At 32.3% G+C, this 21,574-nt stretch overlaps 1 protein-coding gene across 3 annotated transcripts in view; it reads left to right on the top strand.

The window, feature by feature from the left end:
• Nucleotides 1–21,574, top strand: part of EPHA3 (EPH receptor A3) — a 359,464-nt gene that overhangs the window by 292,531 nt on the left and 45,359 nt on the right. For all 3 annotated transcript variants that reach the window (XM_025377671.1, XM_025377673.1, XM_025377672.1), the window contains exons 10-12: nucleotides 3,603–3,728; nucleotides 10,042–10,227; nucleotides 20,105–20,166. In XM_025377671.1, the coding sequence (XP_025233456.1) occupies nucleotides 3,603–3,728; nucleotides 10,042–10,227; nucleotides 20,105–20,166 (374 nt within the window). The remainder of the gene's footprint in view (nucleotides 1–3,602; nucleotides 3,729–10,041; nucleotides 10,228–20,104; nucleotides 20,167–21,574) is intronic.

The following is a 21,574-nucleotide window of genomic DNA, read 5'->3' on the forward strand; positions in this document are numbered from 1 at the left end:
AATTATTAAACAGGTTCCTCTATCATCCCAGTCCATTTTGCTATTGATTTTATGGTGGACTTTGTTGATACTTTAATTTTTTTCAAACACACAATATCCTTATGACAAACAAAAAAGAAATGCATTTCATCCTGGCTGCAAAGGCATAAAGTAACTTACGTGCATGTCATAAAGTTTCTGCCTCTTAATACTACAGCTGGTTTATTTCAGACCATTTATTTGGTTTTACTTTAAAAAGCTCTAGCTATGAACTGTTCCCTCCAGCCTTGTTACAAATCCTATAATATTGCTTCAAAAGGAAAGAAATGTGTTTCACCTCCTAAGATCCTGTCCCCTTGCCCTTTCTGGCTGGGCCTTTTTACTTCTTTGCTATCCTTAGGGCAACTCATGCTGGTAAAATGGAAATGTAAATTGTGTTTGCACAGAACGAGCTGTAAAGTAGTGCAGCTTAACACGTGTGCATGTGTTTATTATCTGGTTTTCATGACAGAGCCCAGTTACTCTGTGTGTTGCCCTTAATTATTGGTGTGAAGGGATTATGTGCCTTGCAGTCTGAATCACCTGATTCCTGGAATCTCTGGGGTCAGCAGTTAAAAATCAGCAGCCAGTGCTTCTACAGTGAACAGACCATTTTACTTGGGGGTGTATATGTTTATGTTTGTTTTTTTTTTTTCCCCAAATGTCTTATGGATGGAAAAGAAATTCACCTTATTTTAATTAATAGCAATTAATAGGATTGATTTTATTTGGGAATGGTGGTTTAATTTTCAAATTATTTAGTAATAGTATTGCATATAGTTATTCATCACACATATATTCTCTACAAGCTGACTGGTACTGAAGGGTAAATCTAAATCACAACTTCAAGACTTATGTTTAAGGCCAAGGCTTATTTAAAATATGTGAGACATTGTTCCTAGCAACTCATTTTATAATCTGTGTAAATTCTGATGCCAGGAAATCTCCCCCACATTAATTTTTTTAGCTTCAGCAAAGCAAAACAGTTGTAATTATGTACAAAACAGTTCCATTTTACCTTATATTTAAAGTCTCATTTTATTTCCTTGAAAAGGATTGCTAGATTTGTTTACCTTACTGTTACTAAGCAAAGGCAAATAAAAACTGGAAGATCACACATTATAGGGTCGATCTGATGTGAGTTTTCATCCTTAAAATGTAACTAAATTGACTAAATGAAAAGACTCCAACAAGACTTTATTTGCTAACATATTTTAGTAATGGTTACTTACTTTTACAGTTTTTCTTACTCCACATCTAGAAAAGTATGATAGCTTTTCCTTAATCTTAAATAAGTTTCTTCTTTTAAAGGTAAAGGGTTTTAGTACTGATAACATTAGAAGTTATTTTAATGTAATAATAAAGCACAGTAGATTACTGTATTAAAGGGTGACTCTCCCATGTTTTTATAGGAAGGATTCATGCTTATATGGAAGAAGCATGCAAGCTGATCTGTGAGCTCAAAAGAAATGCACATTTCTAAGCTTAAATTCTACCATTAGGAAACCTCAATCATATTAATAATTGTAAATAAATGTTCTCAACAATGAAAACACTCATTAGGACAATGAGCTCTATCAATAAATTGAGCGAGAACTATGTAACAGTCTCTCATGCTAGGCATTTGAATAGCATAGCTTTTTTTTTTTTTTGTCTCGGAGCCCTAACTTGTCTTTTTGGTCAAGATATTCAAGATGAAAAACTCTAAAAGTGAAGTTCTCACTTCAAAAGTTACTCTACTCAGAGTTTGTCCAAAGCAAGGGACAGAACTTGAATTTCCCCATTTCTGTGGATATTGACTTCCTAGATAGTGATGTCCTTTCAAATTATCCACACCCGGCCTCAAGCTGGATAGCGGCTGCTCTTTTGTTGTAGCTGTATCAGCACCAGGCAGAAGTGAGAGTCCTGTTAGCTTTTCTTCTATATTCTCTATTTGCCCTCTCACCGCCATCCCTACATTTTAATATGCTGTGTCAAAGTCATCCAAATAATAGCTGAGGAAAATAGCGTTTTTACCTAACCTCTCTCTCAGCCACCATTTCTTTAATAACCAGTTTATTCTTGCACTTACGTTTCTTTACTCAAAATCTCTGTGAAAGCTTTACAGGAACATAAATGGTAATGCATTATAGCTACGGGTTTCATGAAGTTGTCTTGTAGTTCAATGAATTGATCATTTGTTAACACATACTGTGAAATCCTAGACTTGGCCTAATGTTCATTGTACTGAGGCCTCCCAGAAAAACTGTGGGCATCTGCAGTCTCCACAACTATCTAATACAAACTACAAAACTAACTCAAAGAAACGATTGGTTCACGCAGGGTGTTCAATTGCAAATTTGCCAATGAGATTCTCCCATTATGAAGTACTATTGTAAACAATAATATCTGATTTCATTTGTTATATTAGAAAAAATCTTCAATAATTTAATGTAATGAATGAAAATATATTGCACTATTAAGTATCCATATTCTATGCTAAAACAATGCTGTTAATGTTATCAAAATTAAAAGCAAAATCAGTAGTATTAGCAGATATACCATAGAAGTTACATTGCAATTTCCTTTAATGTTAGAGCATATTTATATACTTTAGTAGATCTTAGAATCACTTTTTTAAAACTCAGGGTTTTTGTTTAGAGAAAGTTAGTTTATTGAAAATTGCAAATTGTTTCACTGTTATTTTTCTAAATTATAGGAATCTTATTAATATTAAATGAAATCTAAAATGATTATCCTGTATCAGTTGTCTGTAATACTTTAACTACAGGATATGAACATTTTTACCTTCAGAATAATTTAATGAATAAATATAATACAAAGGAGATTTTTATTTAATAAATTACATATATGACTAATGTTTGGGACTTAGCTCCTTAGCACCATTATTCAACCCATAGACAATATTTATTTTACCTCTAATTATGTTGTAAAGCTACACAATATGATTATATTTAACTGATACTATATTGGCGTGTATATATAATACATACATGTATACACGTACTAACAGCTTAAAGTAGATCTGTAATTACAGTGGGAGATTTTGATTGTGAATGTTAATATAAGCAGTATAGTGTCAGAAGGTATGCCATTATATATCCTTTAATTTATCTATACTTGCAGCCATTATCTCACCTTATAATTGTATTGAATTATTTTCCAATCTTGCATTGTAATAGATATCTGGTTATTATAACATTTGTGTAATCGTAAATATGCAATAGCATAATGGTGTTCACTCACTGTTGCTCCTGGTAGTAATGACTAGGTCTAATCAGTTCTGAATCATCTTTCTTCTTAAGATCCCCTTTTTTGAATATGTGTTTTCCTTCTGATGTTTTTGCAAAGAAAGCTCCTCATTGTGGTTCCTTTTTAGGATTCATCATAGAGAACATGTTTCCTTAAACTTTTCAACACTTAGTCCAATGTCACCGCGAGTTTCTGTTATACTACAGAATAAACTGAAGGTTGTGCACCTTATGGGGTGGTGATTTTTTTAACCAATAATGTCATAAAATTTGATCTATAATTGTTTTTATAAATCTAGCTACAATTGCACCTTTCTTTCTTTCCTCAAACAGTAAAACTTCCAGGTCTCAGGACTTACGTTGACCCACATACATACGAAGACCCTACCCAAGCTGTTCATGAGTTTGCCAAGGAATTGGATGCCACCAACATATCCATTGATAAAGTTGTTGGAGCAGGTAACCACAATGACCCTACTGCCCACTTAGTACTGTACGTGAATCATGATTGCTCAGTCTCTGAAACCTAAGTATGTTCCTAAGGAAATGGGGATTTTCTGATTTCATGATCAAAGGCAAGTAATAAATAAGTGCAGTATTTAATGGAATGTAGTGAGTTCAAAGGTGCCAGACTTACCGGCTCACGGACCATGGCTGCTTTTGATTTATTAAATTTCTGATGTGACAGCAGCAACAACTGAGTCTTCCCATAGCTGTGCTGATCGGATGCCACAGAACCTATTGGGTTGAATAAGGATAACTGGATAAAAGTCTATTTCAATTTAGACAAGCTGGGTAATTTAAAGTTTTGATTTTCAATTTTAGAATCATTTTTGGAATTAAAAGAACAAACAACACAAAATAAAATCATGACTCCTCTCACACAAATTTTACCACAACTATCTTGAGTGGATATTTTAAATGACATAAGTTGCTCCATTTTAATGCTTGCTTGACTTTTAGTAGTCTTATTGTGTTAAAGCTTTTCTTTTATAAAGTTATCTCTTTGTGCCAATTACTAATTTGAACAATGATAAATTCGTTAACAATCACCTAGTAAGTGATTAATAACAGTTGCATATTTATAAGAACAATTTCACATATTTGTAAAATAACAGCATTTTATATATTTACACATAAACACATAATATGTGCAGTATGTGCAGGAATAAAACTACTATCCAAAAGTAAAAATGAACCATGCTCAACAATAAAAAAAACTACAATGCGGTTCTTTTATTTTTTAAAATTTCGTACCTAATCCTTCAATGTCACTCCCCAAAACAAACATAAACTAGTTATGTTGGTACAGGAATTCTTTGTGTAACATCAGATCACATTTTCTGCAAGTACTGCATTTCTATATTTGGGAGTGATGTGTTTTTACAAAAATGTACATGTAATGCTTTGTTTCTTTTTCTATACACCAAAGTAGTATTTAAAAATCAAGTAGTAGTTAGTATGGGAACAGGACAATCTTATTATTCATATTATGTAAATATAATGTTCATTTACTAGAGCTTCTCTTCTAATCGTCTTAATTTTATATCCTAAAATTTACATGTGCAGGTAATATTAAAATATGAAACGCGTGTTCATAGAAGGAAAATGGAGTAGTAACTTCTTTTTTACAATCTAAGACTTGAGAGTAAACATATTCGCTGTACGTCTGTGGTGATCCAGTGCCAAAACAGACATATATATTGTTTACTCTGTTTCATTTCTACAGTCCTGGTTTGTGAACAGCTCCATGATGCAGAAGGGTTTAGTCTGGCTGATTTTCATGTTTCCCCACAAGAGTGCACTTTTCTCCAGCATGGAGTCTGTGGTAGCAAATGCAGCACAAGGACTTTGAACAATCAACTGGAGAATATATTGAGAGGAGGAAAAGGTTACTTCTGCTAAGCCACTGTCCAGAAGCCAGGCAGAGATTATTATGATGTTGAAATTTAGGTACCTCTCCATTGATAAAATATTTTTATATAGAAATTGTTGACAGACTCAGATATCCAGAATGTAGTGATTTGGGACAAAGCCCACCACTGAAAACAGCGGCTGATAAATGAGATAAGGGGAGGTTTATTTATACTGAATCACTTAATCCCTGATGCTCATTAAAGATTAGAATAGCCTCCTTCCTATTTCTCTCTTCAAGTATATATGTAAATAATTAGATATATTCCCATGTTCAGAGTTTTGCAGCCAATATTCACATTTGCTACATTCTGAACAATAGAACTGTACTTATTTTATTTGCAAATAGGCATATCTTCAAGGTTAGTTGTGCTTTCTCTGAAATAATTCAATATAATATACACACCCAATTCTAGACTGCCTTGATGACCCTTCGGAGGGTTTGTCTTTACCAAGTTAGAAAATGAAATCATTATTCTTAAAAGCTACCAATTTGTTAATCATTTTGTTTTGTAAAATGTGAAATATGTACACAAATAAATTAAATAGTATAATAATAAATAAACCTGCATGTTACTCATTTCTACAATAACTTTTATAACAATCAACAAATGGCAACCTTGTTTGACATATACATTTAACTACTTCCTACCTTCTTAATTTTAAAAAACAATTTGTTATTTATAAAAATTTAGTAATTATTCTAAATTGATTACCGAGTAGCTTCCATTGTTAGAAAGGCAAACCTTTCAGCCCACTACATAACTTTCACAGTCAATTAAATTTACAGAAAGAATGTATATATATGTATATGTGTATATATATAGGCTAATTCTCTTAAATTTCTGTCAGAAATTTTACATAAATAAATTGATGTTACAGAAATTCTCTTGTATACATTGGACTATGGAAACAATTATACTCATATGATAAATGATAAAACTGAGACATGAATTAGCTTCCCACAGTAGTAAATTACTATTAGTGAGGAATTCATGACTGCAATTCCTAGTTTTACTCCTCAATCCAACCATTCTTTCAACGACTGAATACTAAAAATTTCTGAAGAAAGTAAATACTTATTAAGTCCTTAATTTATTCTGTGCGTTCCCATGATATTTAATCTTATTATCCTTTTTAGATAGGTATTATTATCTCCATTTCAGCACATGAATAAACAAAAACTGATCATTTGAATAGATTTGTTTGCATCAAATGCGAAACCAAAATTTGAATCTTGTACTTTCCAACTTCAAAGCCCACAATGGACACTGGAGATCATGATAGTGTCTTCTTCATAGTATTTTTTTGAGGATTAAACAAGATAATTTATGTAGGGGACTTAGCTGACACAGAGGCATTATTCAATATATATTTTTATTATGCTTATTTTATTAAAACAGTAGAAGGAGGGTAGGCTTTAAGGCTACTACTGGAGGGGGTAATTCTGCTTAAATAAATGTCGTGGGTTTTTTTTTCTTCTTCTTTAAATGAAATTAGCATAAGATATTTTATTTTGAGCAGCTTTTACATTGTGCATCTTAATCAGAATACAGTCCCCATTCTCATAAACATACCTATTTCAAAGAGCAGATAAAATTTGCTGTACTTACTCGATTTAAAAAACCAAGATCTAGTAGCCAAGCTTTTATCTAGAAATGACAAGATCTAAATTTTTTTTCATATGGGTGCAAAGTTAATTGAATAAGATAATATAAAACTTGGCCAGATGAAATGATTGCCAATTGCATTTGCCCAGTCTTTGTTAACTTTTACAATGCAGTTCTTTTATTTTTTATCTTTAACTTTTTTTCTGTTTTTAGCAGCTTTCTTGAGATATAATTTACCAACCATAAAGTTCACCTGTTTAAGTTTACAATTCAGTGATTTTCAGTATATTTTCAGAGTTGTATAACCATCGTTGCTCTCCCAATGCAGTTATGTTAAATTATTGGAAATATAATTGAATTAATATTAAGCATTTCTATGTCTTTTATAACTTATTGGTGGCTATTTCTAGTGTTTATCTGGTGAAATAATCACATTACTGTATTTGAGGATTTTAAAAAACTAACATCGCTGAAACACAATTTTCATGAATTTCGAAGGTAAATATATACATGGACATGTTTATGTGTCCAGGTGTTCCACTTACAACAAAGAACACTCTTAGTTGGCTCATTTAAAATTTAACTCCTACCTTTCATATCTCTAGTATGCTCTCCTTTACAAATAATTCTCCAGTAAGACATGAGTCTTGTTATCACCATCATTACCATAACCATCTCTTACATTAACATAGAATTTGGCATATTATAAAGCACTTTCTTTTTTTTTTTTTTTTTTTTTTGAGATGGAGTCTCGCGCTGTGTCACCCAGGCTGGAGTGCAGTGGCACGATCTCGGCTCACTGCAAGCTCCGCCTCCCAGGTTCAGGCCATTCTCCTGCCTCAGCCTCCGAGTAGCTGGGACTAGAGGCGCCCGCCACCACGCCCGGCTAGTTTTTTGTATTTTTAGTAGAGACGGGGTTTCACCATGTTAGCCAGGATGGTCTCGATCTCCTGACCTCGTGATCCGCCCGCCTCGGCCTCCCAAAGTGCTGGGATTACAGGCTTGAGCCACCGCGCCCGGCCTATAAAGCACTTTCATATTCATTTGTCAGTTTGATTTAAACAGAAACTCTTAAAGAGTAGTTAGGCAATTTATCCTTTAGGTGGGTCTGAACTCAGAGAGCTAAATAGTGACCAACACTTAGATGTCACCTACTGTGTGTCTGGCACTGTTTCAAGTACTTAACATACGTTAGTTCCTTTAATCCCACAACAGCTTTATGAGGTAGATACAATTAGTATCCCCATAGAAATAAGAAAAGATAGGTACAGAGAGGTTAAATTACTTAAAATCACACAGCTAATATGTGGCAGAGTCAGAATTAGACCCCAAGCAATTTGGCTGCAGGATCCATGCTCTTAACCACAGTTCTGTACTATCACTCCTGTAAACTGACAAGTGACATGCCACTTAGAATATGTGGTGATGACATCTACGTTTAAAACATGCTCTATTATACCGTGTTGACTTATGATAATGGAAGAACTTTCTGGTTTTCCCGAGCTTAGTGTTTACCCAAAGTGAAACAAAGTGAATGGGAGCTCTCTGATAATATTCAGATAACCCTGTATAAGGAAAGAAACTCACTCTTATTTACAATTGTGAGAATAATTTTATCACACCATAGCTTCTCTTTCTCCTAATATTCTCATATCTAAATGGCATAGTCTTCCTTGGAATTAGCAAGATCAATGAGCTTTCTCGAGTTCTACTCCCTGATTCTTTCTGTATCCTAAGGAACACTATAGCTGTGGATATCATTATCTTCTCTACACTTCCTCCAAGGGAATAAACTAGTCCTGTCCTGTTTACCGTTATATCTATCTCTGTGTGTTTCATGCTGTATACAATACTGTTACTAGTATGAATATTTATTAAATAAATGCATGAATATCTGCTTTTGGATTTTAAGTGACTTTGCCAAATTAAAGCATAAATCATTGCTTTGAAAACAGGGCAAGAATGGATTTCTGGGAATGAGTCAAGCCTGGGGAAGGTGAAAGCTTCCTGGGGAGCGAGACACCATTTGTAGTCATGTAGTTGGCAAATCAATAGGACAACCTGCTACTTTTGTGGGTCAAACCACTTGCTTGAAAACAAAAATAGAGAGGAATCATATCACTTCACTCTGACTGACACGTAGGGCATGAAGCTCGTAGAAAATTCACAGAAAGAAAATTGGACCAAGATTATGATTCCACTCATTCAAGAGCCAAAAATTAATCATATAATTAATTCTAAAATATTTCAGGAAAAGCTCATTTGATATTAAAACTATTTTTAATGTGACACAAAACATATCTGACAATCCACACTACATTAGAAGTTCTTCTATGAGCAAAGGACATTCTGTAGAACTCCTATGTGGCAATCATCATGGCAGCACAGGTACAGATAAAGAAATGTAAAGGGTCCCTGCTCTAAGGGAGCTCCAAACGTAATGAATTGATGATGAGTAAATCTCTCAGTAAAAATGTATTTTGAAGGTAGTGTCCATACTAGTTCTAGGCAGTTTTATATCAACTGGACTATAACATTTAAAAGTCAGTAACACTCTACATGGGACAAATTCTGGATTAATTGCACATTTAAGACATTTTTTTAAATTGAAGAAGATGAATCAAAAATATTTCTACAGTATGTAGATAAGACATGTTATTTTTATTTGATACTGTTATATTGTTGTTGTCCTCCAGAAGCCCAGAGAATTTTATAGCTAGTATGTCAGTAATGCAACACACCAATACTCCAATAAAATAAATTGATAGCAGATGCTTTCCCTCTCATTTTTAGAGTCTGAATATATAGCCAAATTGACCCTCAGTAAAAACAGAATTGTTAAAATATCTGAAATTTAATCCAATGCTCACATTTAGTCACCATTTGTGCTGTCCTGTTAATTTCTCTGAGGTAATGGTAGCTATGACAACAAGGGGTAAAAAATCTAATATTTGCAGCTTTCAACTTATCTCTCCTTTTACATTACATTATTTATAGTGTCATACTTTAAAATATATGGAATTTTCACAAGGTTCATTTCCCAACAGGGGGAGACTATCCTGAGGTTTTCTAGGCAGTTTCATATGATTATCTTTCAAAATAATTTGGAGTACTAGAGTGTACATCTTGCAGGTCAAAGGCACAAAGAGTTTAAATGGAAAATTTGAAAGTAAAGAGTTGCTCTCTACTGATGAGTTTTTATTATATAATTCCTTACATTTTGTTGTCGTTGTTCTGCTTTATAACAGGTGAATTTGGAGAGGTGTGCAGTGGTCGCTTAAAACTTCCCTCAAAAAAGGAGATTTCAGTAGCCATCAAGACCCTGAAAGTGGGCTATACAGAAAAGCAAAGGAGAGACTTCCTGGGAGAAGCAAGCATTATGGGACAGTTTGACCACCCCAATATCATTCGACTGGAAGGAGTTGTCACTAAAAGTAAGTAAAGTAGTCATAAGACTTGCATTTGTGTATGTTGAGCAGAGGTTGTTTAAACCCAACCCCAACCATTTAAGAATTTTGACTTTTCTTCATAAGTGTCTCAGTTTTATCAAAAACACTAATTTAGGAATTGCATGCCTTTCTCTGAAAATAGAGCAGACCTTTAGATAGTATTCTATTGACAGTACTCAAAAAACTGTAAAAAATAATAGAAGCTACACATTTAAAGGTACGCTGATTAGCAGATGGTTAAGAAGAGGATTGTGGGGGAACTCTCCGCTGTGTAAGTAGCAAAGAAAAACAATGACTCAAGCTTGACAGGAACTCCCAGCTAGCTGCCTTTTCTTTTATTGTTCATCAACTTTATTTAAGTTTCCAAATCTTTAACCTCCTCCCACCCCCTGCATCCCCGTCTTTAGGAAAATTATGGGAGTCTAGGAAATGCTTCTGAGCTGTACAGATTGGGATCACAATAGACCCAAGGCCGTTTGTTGGTTCTCTATGGATTTTAAGTAGTTCTGAGCTAGGAACCCAGGTGGATTCTTACTGCTCTGGGGAGGCTCTGGCTCACAGCCAGTGATAGAGATGTGAACTTATTTCCATGATGGTTTCTCCAGCAGGGCTCAAACGGGATCCTGTGAGGCAGATCTGTGATTTTTGGCTCTAATCCCTATGAAAGTCCCTTGAGAATACTCTGGGACTTTTTCCCTCAAGATTTTGGAGCTCAGGATGAAGAATAAGCAGAATTGGCAGCAAACTCTTTAGAGTGAAAGGCAACATATGGCAGGGAATTTGGCATCCTTTAGGGGATAATACGTTGGCACCACATTTACATACTCTATGGTTACCAACAGACAGATTTTTCATAATGGTATTTCTCCTTAACATTATATAGAGCATTTTCCAAATGGCACTAATACTTATTCTCACTTTAGTGTGACTAAAAAGGCATTTCCTTCCTCATGAGAACATGGTTTAATTGAAATAGACTTTGATTTCCTTTTGAGTGTTCCTCTGTGAAAAGTGGAATTAAGAATTTAACAATGTGGAATAGTTCAACCACATGTTGTAAGCCCATATTAATTCTTATAAGGCTTTTTATTTTTTTGCCTATGTGCTCCACAAAACCAGTCCATATTAATAGAAATATTTTCTGATAAAAAACATTTTTAAATGTTAAGTTAATAATTAATAAAAAACATGGGCATAAGTAGCAAGGATTGGGAAAATGTATGAATCCTTTGTTCTTTCTGAGCAAGGCTATGCTGTTTTATATCTGTACAGTTATAGTATCATGTCTCGTTGGGATTTTAGTGTCATTTAGCCATTTAATGTTCTCCATTACACCTGCATCAAGTAGTTGCCTTTTAGCTCTTGAGCCTCCTGGGAAGAAGAGAAAACTCCCCTGTACTTATGAAGCCATTCTTCTAACTCTCAATTTTTACAAGTTTTTCATTATGAAGTATCTATTATGTGCCCACATTATACTATGACATTATTTCATTCTTACCCCTACCCTGCAAGTTAGACATGATAGTTTCTCTTTTACATTTGAACAAACAATAACTGTAAAGGGTAATTAGCTTGTGTAACTAGAAAGTGCTAGAGGTAGCACTGGGAACTTGTTCTGTTCATTTCACCCCTATCCCCAACTCTGAACCCAAGTAGGTTTCTACTTGTCTTTTCCTGTATTCTACTTATTCTTTTATATCCTTACTTTAAAAATCTTCTCTAACATAGTGAGACATTCCTCAGTCTTCAAAAATTTCTGGAACTATTAATAATCCTTAATATTTAAAACAAAATATAAACTCTCAAAGAGGCAAAAACCCCTGTTATTTGATGACAAGTGACTAAAATAAATCCTGGATCTTGATAGATACTTAATTTACCAATGTTGAAAAATAAAAAATTTATTGATGAAGGAAGGAAGGTAGGAAGGTGGAAGGAAGGAAGGAAACAACAATATCTTCTAACAATAGGTCTTTCTTTAGCATTTGATTCATTAAATTGAATACACTTTTCAAAGGAGTGCATTTAAATAACTACTTCTATCACCCGGAGAGTGATGAAAAAGATGATTACTTTTTAGCTTGAATAGAATAATAAACTAACTTCTTCAACATGTATAATTAAGAAAAAAAAATGAGCTAAAAGTCACTATCAAACAAATATTAGGTTCTAATTTAAGCTTACTAATAAAATCTATTATTTTGTCAGTCATGAGTTTATTTTTTTGTTTTCAGTGTTATGAATTATGAAAGCTACTCATTATATTTCCTGTTTCCTATAAATGCATTTACTGAATGATAAGCAACATTAAACTATAAATATTGTGGCAAATTTCCTTTAGATATAAAACTAAAACAATTAAATATAGATTATGATAAACTGACAGAAATCTATGAAACAATCTCTAAGACAAAAAATGTAGAAAAATACACTAAAATGACCATTAAAAATTGCAGGTATTATATATTAAACATCTTATTCAAGCCTGACTCTGTAACATTCTAATATGGGTTACAACTGCCTTATTCTTAGGGTGAGAGTTCTAACTTTGATATATCTCCCTGGTCAAATAAGCATGTAAGAAGCTGCCAAATCTGACTATATAAATCCCAGTCATCTCATATATTGTAAATATAATAGAGTAGTAGCCCTAGAATTAGATTTTGAACTCCTTGGTGGCATATTTATAAGCTCTAAGTCTGGCACCCTGTAACATCTGAGAGGAAATAGAAACTCCTTACAATAAAGTTGATATGTTGTATTTAACACACACACACACATAGCGATTGTGTCTCCAAAAGAAGCTATTTATTCTACTGATGTTATTATCTTTGTTTCCTGAGACTTCTAAAACAATCTACCTGTAGAGTTCAGAAAGCACATCCATACACGCACACATGCACATGCACACACAACTAGAGCGATGCAGAGCTTATAATTTAATGAACAAAATAGTATTTTCAAAAGCAGGCATATCAATATCTACATTAATAATCAATGATCTGAGTTCAAGTTCTCAAACAACCTTACTCCTCTGAGAACTCCTACAAATCAAACAATTTACAGATACTCATTTCTTCACTTGTAACATAAAATTAAAAAGTACTGCCTTACTATTTTCAGATACTGAAGATCAAATGAGATTATATAAGAATATATTAAGTGGCAAAAAATGGTGCAAATCTAAATTACTCCTCTGGTTGTTTGAGATTTTACCAATCAATCTGGGTGTATAGAAAAAAATTCTTGAAATTAATTCTTTTTTTTTTTTGCTCAAAGATAAATCTGTTTATTATTGTTATTCAATTGTGTGCTTTGAAACACTAGGTCTAATATAATGTATCATTTTCAAATCATTTGAAGAAATCTTTTGTTAAAGCTTTTTATTCAGTCATTATATTTTCATTTATTTGAATTTAGCCACAAACAATTTTAATGTTTTTGAGCCTGATGGTCTTAAACAGGAGAAGGTGAGAGAGTCTCTGATCTTCAAAGTCGCAGAAAGCCGGGAGGGCACAGGCTCTGCTCAGAACGAGGCACTAACATGTGTTATCAATTTTAGCTTAAGTTCAAAAGGATAGAACTTGTTTTTAGCAAATGTTTGCTATTTCTGCCATCACACCATTAGTCAAATAATGTTCAGACTCCAAGAACACCTTCCATTGGCCACTTTTCACCTAGTGAAATAGAAGGAGTTATATTGAATGAGATTAATGTATTTTGTCTTGCATTATTTTCAGGAAATTTTAAAAAATTACCATGTAACTTAACTGTAACTTTGTATTATTGACGAATGTTATGGGCAGAACGTTAAGATGATTTTCATAATTAAAACCTATCTATATTGGCGTGAGTATCCACTTTCACCAAAAGCTTTGTCATTGGCTTCCACTTGCCTATTTCTCTGCACGTATGGTAAGGACACATTTCTGGAATAAGAGGTCATCATTTAGTAACAATGCCAAATTCTTGTTATTTTCTGTCTATTTCTCTCTCAAAATATTCTGAATTTATCTCAAGTGTACTACACTTCATGTCATCTTAAAAGACAATACATATGTTGTACTTACTTTACTAGTAATTCACAGAGATAGTTTGTTAGGATAACAAATTTTGGAAACCCTAATGACCCAAGTTTTATCATGCATTCATGGCTACAAATTGTTAAATGAGTTCAGAACATGACTGTCTAACCACATCAACAAAATTATAAAAATCACTGCTCCATATATTAGAAAAATACAAGACAGGGAATGTTATTTTTACATATTTAAACAGCTTTTGTTGCTTCTTCATCTCTGTCCACTTATGTCCCTTGGATGAATTGGCCATTTTGACTTATAAAAAAGTGTGGCATTGTGTATTTTTCTCATTTATGTGGATAGGATGGTTTTCTGATATTTTTGAAAAATTAAGATCAACCTACAAAATTTGTTATAGCACGATTTGCATGTGCCCAAAGAGCACTAGTTTACATATACAGTAAATATTCTAGAGAAAGAAAAAATATGATGTTGCACTAGTTTAGTGGCTGTCTGAGTAATTGTGGTCTTACACAACCTTTTCAGAAAGGGAGAAAAAGTATCACATCTAAATCCTAAGGCTAGTAATATCTTGATACCAAACTATACAGCTATTATCAGAATGTATAATAACATTATTGTAATGCATAAACAAAAATTTTATAACACTAGAATAATTGTGAAGCCAGATCTGAAAATGTATCAAAAAAGATATTACATTATTTCTAAAGTGTAGTTTATTCCAAGTATGAAAAGTTGGTTTTGTATTTAACAGTTCTTAAATAAGCTATTTTAATTTTAATTTTTTATTAGCACATCATACATAGAAAATGTGTATTCCTGATAAAGGTATGTGAACAGCCCCCAAACAAATACAAACAAACCTACAAACGTCATATTTAATAGTAAAACTTTAAAAACATTTCTTTTCAAGAAAAAAAAAAAAGCCTGTTTTTATTATTTCAATTCAATATTGTACAGGAAATCTTAAACCTTTTTTTTTTTTTTTGGCTTTTGCAAATAAATCAGCTCCTTTATTTGCATTATTTTGAACACTCTAATAATGACAGTCTTCACTGATATTCTTGAAATCCTGTTTGTTTTTTTTTTTAAGAAACTTTTCAAATTAGACAAGCAAATAAATAAAAGGTAGAAAGCTTAGAAAGGAGAAAAAAACAAAACTTTTTATAAAATCAAACAACATATTCAGATCACTATGTACATTCTTTCCACTTACTGTATGATTTACATTACTGTGCTTACCTCATGACTCAAGTCTAACTAGTGTTAGACTTGACAGTAAATTAGTTGTTATCTTTGAATATGTTAAATTTTGTTTCAAGTTAAGCATAAATAAATAAAAATATTTTTCAAGCAGCCAAATGTAAAGCATTCTATGTGTTAGGACTATAGAGTACTGTTGGTTAAGGATGTCTTGGAGAAAGTGTTTCTCATCCTGATTTTGAAGAGAGAGATTATCCCTGGCCGGTCTGAAATTATAGACCTAATTTGATCCATTGTAGCTGGCACACTGATAGGTGTTGGATTTAGAACTACAGACAAATGGGCTTAGTCTCTGCTGTCATTAACTCAGAGATGTAATAGGGGTCATTTCCGCAGAGTAATGTCTTGATTAAAATGGAATTTGGAAGACATTGTCCTGTACTTTTACAATGATTTAATGAGAAACCCACAGAAAAAAATACCCTAAGTCAGTTCAATATTTCATTTCAACATTTCAGTTCAATATTCATTACAATATTGTTATCAATTAGGTATAATATGTGAAAATCTATGAAACATTTTTTATTCTCATCAAAGATGATTCAAATCTTCTTTCTTGGAAATAGGCAAATTTTGTCAATTTTTTTCAACTTTCCATCTCCCGTTTGTTTGTTTGTTTTTCCTTCCATCTTGACACTGATTATACAGATTGCTAGTGGCTAAGGTCAAAAGTTTGAATTTTATAATTTACCCTCATTAGAGCGTGTTCAATCCTTTTGAAAATAAGTGGTAAAGTGTTAGACCCAATTATTGTTGTTAATAGGGAGTTAATAGCATTTCCATTTGAAATTATTAAATGTAAATATTTCATATTTCAATATCTGATAAACAGTTTATGTTTGAATGAAAATATTTTAATCTAGAAAACAAAATGTGTTAGAAAATTTCAAAGAAAATATCTTTATGACTGACTCTTTGTATATGTATATATGCATATGTATGTGTATATATTTTATATTAATAAAATATTTTTTATTTTTTATATTTTTATTTATTTATATATTATATTTATATTTTATATAAATTTTTATATATTATATATTTTATATAAAATTTTATATTTATATTTTTATTTATTTTATATTTTTATTTATTTTATAAATAAATATATATTTATTATATTTATATTAATAAATATATACACATACATATGCCTATATATATATATACACACACACCTATACACTCTTTATAAGAAATGTGATTGAGAAAGTTTTGGTAAAACAGCTGGTGCTGAATCTGGAATTCTTAGACATTTTGAATCACATTTCTTCTGTCATCAAGCAGCGATTCAATGATTAGTAATAGCTCTGAGCCACTGGGGATAGTTGGGAAAAGGAACTGATTCTAACAGACTGATTTGCTTCCCTTTACTCTACAATTGTGAAAGATCACCATTTTATCTATACTCATAAATCAACTTGAGAACAAAAGTAAAACTCCACTGCAAATTTTGTGTTGCTCATTTTTGATGGTTTCATTTCAACAAGTCATAGAATAGTACTTTCATTGAGTTTAGTATGTATACCCAGATGTGTTTTGGGGTTTCTGAGAGCAGCAAATGATACAGGCTTTGTCTTGAGGAAGCTGATCATGTCATTTGTAAATCAAAATAGACCTGAAAGAGCATGCAAACTTGAGTACAAATACATGGCATAATGTGCAGATGAGCTGCCATTTTATAAATAATTTCCCACCACATTTAATGCATGTTAGAACTAGTTCTCGCCACTACTGAAATCTCTTTTTTCTTTAATCCTATTTATCATAATCAAAATCACAATGGAAGGGAAACTCTAAGTCAAGATACTATTTTCCAAGGTAGAATATTTGTGATTCTGTTTACTCTTTGTACATTTGGTTCGTAGAATCTTTGAACATAATTCAAAGCACATTTTCAGACTTGTCCATCTTAACTGATGTGTTTACAAATACCTGAATGATAGATTTAAATGCAAGCTGATCTGATTTCTGAATGGTCATGGGGCTTTGATTTAATTGACTGGTTTGATTTTTCAGCTACTTTTATTTCATTTCCTAAACATTCCACTAGACATGCTAATGAGAAATGAAATGGTCATAATGCTGGGAGCCAGAAGGAAAGGAGTGATAAGCAAAGGTCTGAGTAGTATAAAAATGCAGTAACTGGCCAATGATATTCAGAGTTGGCGGTGTGAGGCAAAATATCTGTGACTGCATTTGAAGTATGCATTGAATTTTGGTAACATATCATTCCTCCCAGCACTGTATGAAGGAGGAAAGACAGAAACTGATGGAGATTTACAGAAAGCACACATATGCAGGATTTTATTCATTCATTCATTTACTCATCCATTTCATTTCAGGCCAGGCATCTAGAATCAAACAGTCTTTAGGGATCTGATACTAATTCAGGAGAGATCTAAGTTTCCAAGGAAATGGTGAATCTTACCTTTCTTTCTGAATATTTTTTAATCAAAGTTTAGTTGGAATTTTGATAAAGCAAGTTCTGGGGGCTCAAGGTTTTGACAGAAGCAATTTTTCAGATATTACTACATTAACTAGATAGGTGTTATATGGTGCCTTAAAAACATAAATCAGTGTTTTAATGGAAAGCATATCAATGTATTAAGTGGTTGTAACATGTATAAAAATTATCTCAGAAACTATAGAATTTAAATAGATTTTTTCTTAATAAATGAGACATAATTCCTGGAATGTATTCAAATTACTGAATGTAAAAGTGTAACCTTCATGATGCTAACTCATAATTTACATTCTGTATAAATTAGAGTTTTTACACATGAAAGGAAAAAAATCAAGAAAAGGAAAGTATTTTCTAGCATCAGAATGCAAACTAGCCTCATGATAAATAAGACACATATGAGGAAAAATTAAAATTGTGTTATACAGTTAGGTGTACATTAATGTTTGTTTAAAATTTGTTATTTGCTCATGAATTTTCAGCAGTACTCAAGTAGGACTCAATTCAGGTCTTCTGGACTTGGAAAAGGAGTGATTTTCCTTCCTGTAAGATGCTGGACTTATAACTAAAATAGTGTTATAATAATAATAAAGTAAGGGAATTACAGTGTGGTAATATGTATAGGTTTTGAAATTAGAGGTGGTCATGTTTAAAATTTGCTTGACTACTATCTAATTGTATTACCTCAACAAGTTGCTTAAACCTACAATGTTTTCTGGATAGGAATCAGTAAAATTAGAATAATGCATATTGCTAAAGCATAAGTAAGCTGTGAGGATTAAGTGATACAACAAATGTCAAGTACGTAATGCAATGTTACATAATTCTAATCATGAAAAACAATTATCAGTATTTCCTTTATATCAACACATCCTTTTTTTGGTATTTTTCTTTTTAAAATGTTAGCTTTACATAATCTTCCTAGTTGTTACCATAATGTATATAGAATTATATTTTCAGCTTTGCATAATATTATGCTATAACAATTGTCTAACGTACTACAGTCTTCAGGTCATCATTTTAATTTAAAATCATCCAAAGCTTTAACATGCAATAACTGACTAAATCATTATCTGTAGTGGAACATTTGTTATATTCATAGCTCTGTGTATCCAGTATACTTAGCACCTTTGTGTCTGATGCTTTTTCATGTGTTACAGTTTTCCCACATTATCAGTTTCCGAAAGCGACAGCATAGTGTGTTCAGGTTGTGACTTTTAGCTTTACAACTCATTAGGTGTATGATGCCCAGCAAGTTAATTAACCTCTGTGTCTCAGTTTTCTCATGTGTAAAATGGAAATAATAATACTTAATATGTTAAGAGATAAATTAATTACACCAGTATCATATGCACAATTACTGTTATTTAAATACAGTAAAATGCTGGGTTAAAGGTTTCATGGTATTTTAGGCTACATATTTGCAAAATGGGTATTACAAGTTACTGCCAATAGCAATTTTAATTTCAGTTTTATTTTCTGTTTAAACATAGTCAGCATTGATTTCATAATTTTTAAGTGTTAATCAAATATGGTAAATAATTATAACTGTTATTCTGAATTGTTTTGTAGAACTCATGTGTGGAATCCATAAAGGCAGGAATTTTGATCTACTTGCTCCCCACTAAGCAGCACAAAAGAAAATACCTACCACAGTGCCCTACACGTATATATGTGTATGAGCACACATAGCGCATATAAATACCCATAGAAAGAATATATAAATGCTAAATTCCTAACGTTATCTTGGGCTTGAAGGCAGAAATATTTGGTGTTGAAGATTAGTGAGAATTTCATTAAAGAGAGGAAAGGGGCATATTTTTTCTTTACTTGAAAGACCTGTTAAACCAATTTAGATACTATTGGTCATGGGCCTTTGTTCTGGAAACCAATCTTCTCCAATTTTTGTGGTTTTTAATGTTTTATTTTCTAATGAAACCTAGGGCTTTTTGCTGCAACTTATTGGAAGACAGGTAAAGTTCTTACATCTGTATAATCATCAGGTGTATCCAACTGTATTATATATGTTCATTGTATAACACTTGTTGAACTGTACTGATTAACTATTATTTATTATTTACTGTATACCTAGGTAAGCCAGTTATGATTGTCACAGAATACATGGAAAATGGTTCCTTGGATAGTTTCTTACGTGTAAGTAAGATGCACACACATACATATATATGAATAAATTGCTGAAAATGTTAGAGACACCCTCCAACATTGTGCCAAGCAATTCGGTAATCTAAGTTTAAAGTAAAACTGAAATTTTCTGAGGCTAAATAGACAGAGGAGGGCTGTAAAATTGCACCTTTATTTTGCAGCATTCATATGTTAATGGTTTATATTTTTAAAACAGATTCGTGAATTCTTCTTCAAAAGAGTCTTTTTATACTGCCAAGATTCACACTCGTTAAATAAAAATAAAAAAGAATCCTAAAGCAAGTAATAAAACCCACTGATGTAAGACAGAAAGTCTCTTTTTTATTTTAAGTAATCTCAGTCTGATATAATTATTTAATCACAGTCTGATATAAGACAGACCATCTACTTTCCAAATAGTGCTGTCTACTCAGAAAATAAGCATGTGCTCTAATGCTAAAGTATATATAGTTTCAATTTAGATGTATCATTTTGGTGTTAGATATGTATATTAATTCTTTAGATTGGTAAGCTTTATACAATTATCTATCTATCATCTATCTGTCTATCTATGCATCTATCTATCTATCTATCTATCTATCTATCTATCTTTATTTTTTTGAGATGGAGTTTTGCTCTTGTTGCCCAGGCTGGAGTGCAATGTTGCAATCTCGGCTCACTGCAACCTCCGCCTCCTGGGTTCAAGTGATTCTCCTGCCTCAGCCTTCCGAATAGCAGGGATTACAGGCGCCCACCATCACACCTGGCTAATTTTTGTATTTTTAGTAGAAATGGGGTTTCACCATGTTGACCAGGCTGGTTTAGAACTCTTGACCTCAAGTGATCCACCCTCCTCAGCCTCCCAAAGTGCTAGGATTACAGGCATGAGCCACTGCACCTGGCCATATTTTGAAATACTATATTTCACCATATGAAAGTGTATATATTAAATTTACATCTATTTCAACAAATATCTTGTTCAACAATTTTATGAAGTTCAGGACAATACCAATTACCAGTCATTGCAGGGTATCAGAAAAGACATAGGTCCTGTCCTGAAGGTGCTTTTGGTGCTACATAAATTGAGATATGTAGATGACAGAAAGATAGAGAAATAGATAGATAAAATATGTAGTATCATTCATAATCATGGAAGAAAATTTTAAATTTTCTAAGAGTGAGAAAGGATATGCTTTATATTAAAATCCATTACCCAAATAAAAATTTTAATAGCAATTATTTTCACAATCATTATTTCAAAAATAAACATTTTCAAAATCAAGTGAGTTAAAATATGATAAATATTATTTCAAAATTATTGTTTGTAATTAAACATGGACATTTTATATTAATGCATTATCTATACATTTTAAACCTTGTGTTTCTATTTTAATCCAAGATTAAATTAGATTGGAAGCTG

This window comes from Theropithecus gelada, chromosome 2 (assembly GCF_003255815.1).
Source record: "Theropithecus gelada isolate Dixy chromosome 2, Tgel_1.0, whole genome shotgun sequence".
Taxonomy (NCBI): Eukaryota; Metazoa; Chordata; class Mammalia; order Primates; family Cercopithecidae; genus Theropithecus; species Theropithecus gelada.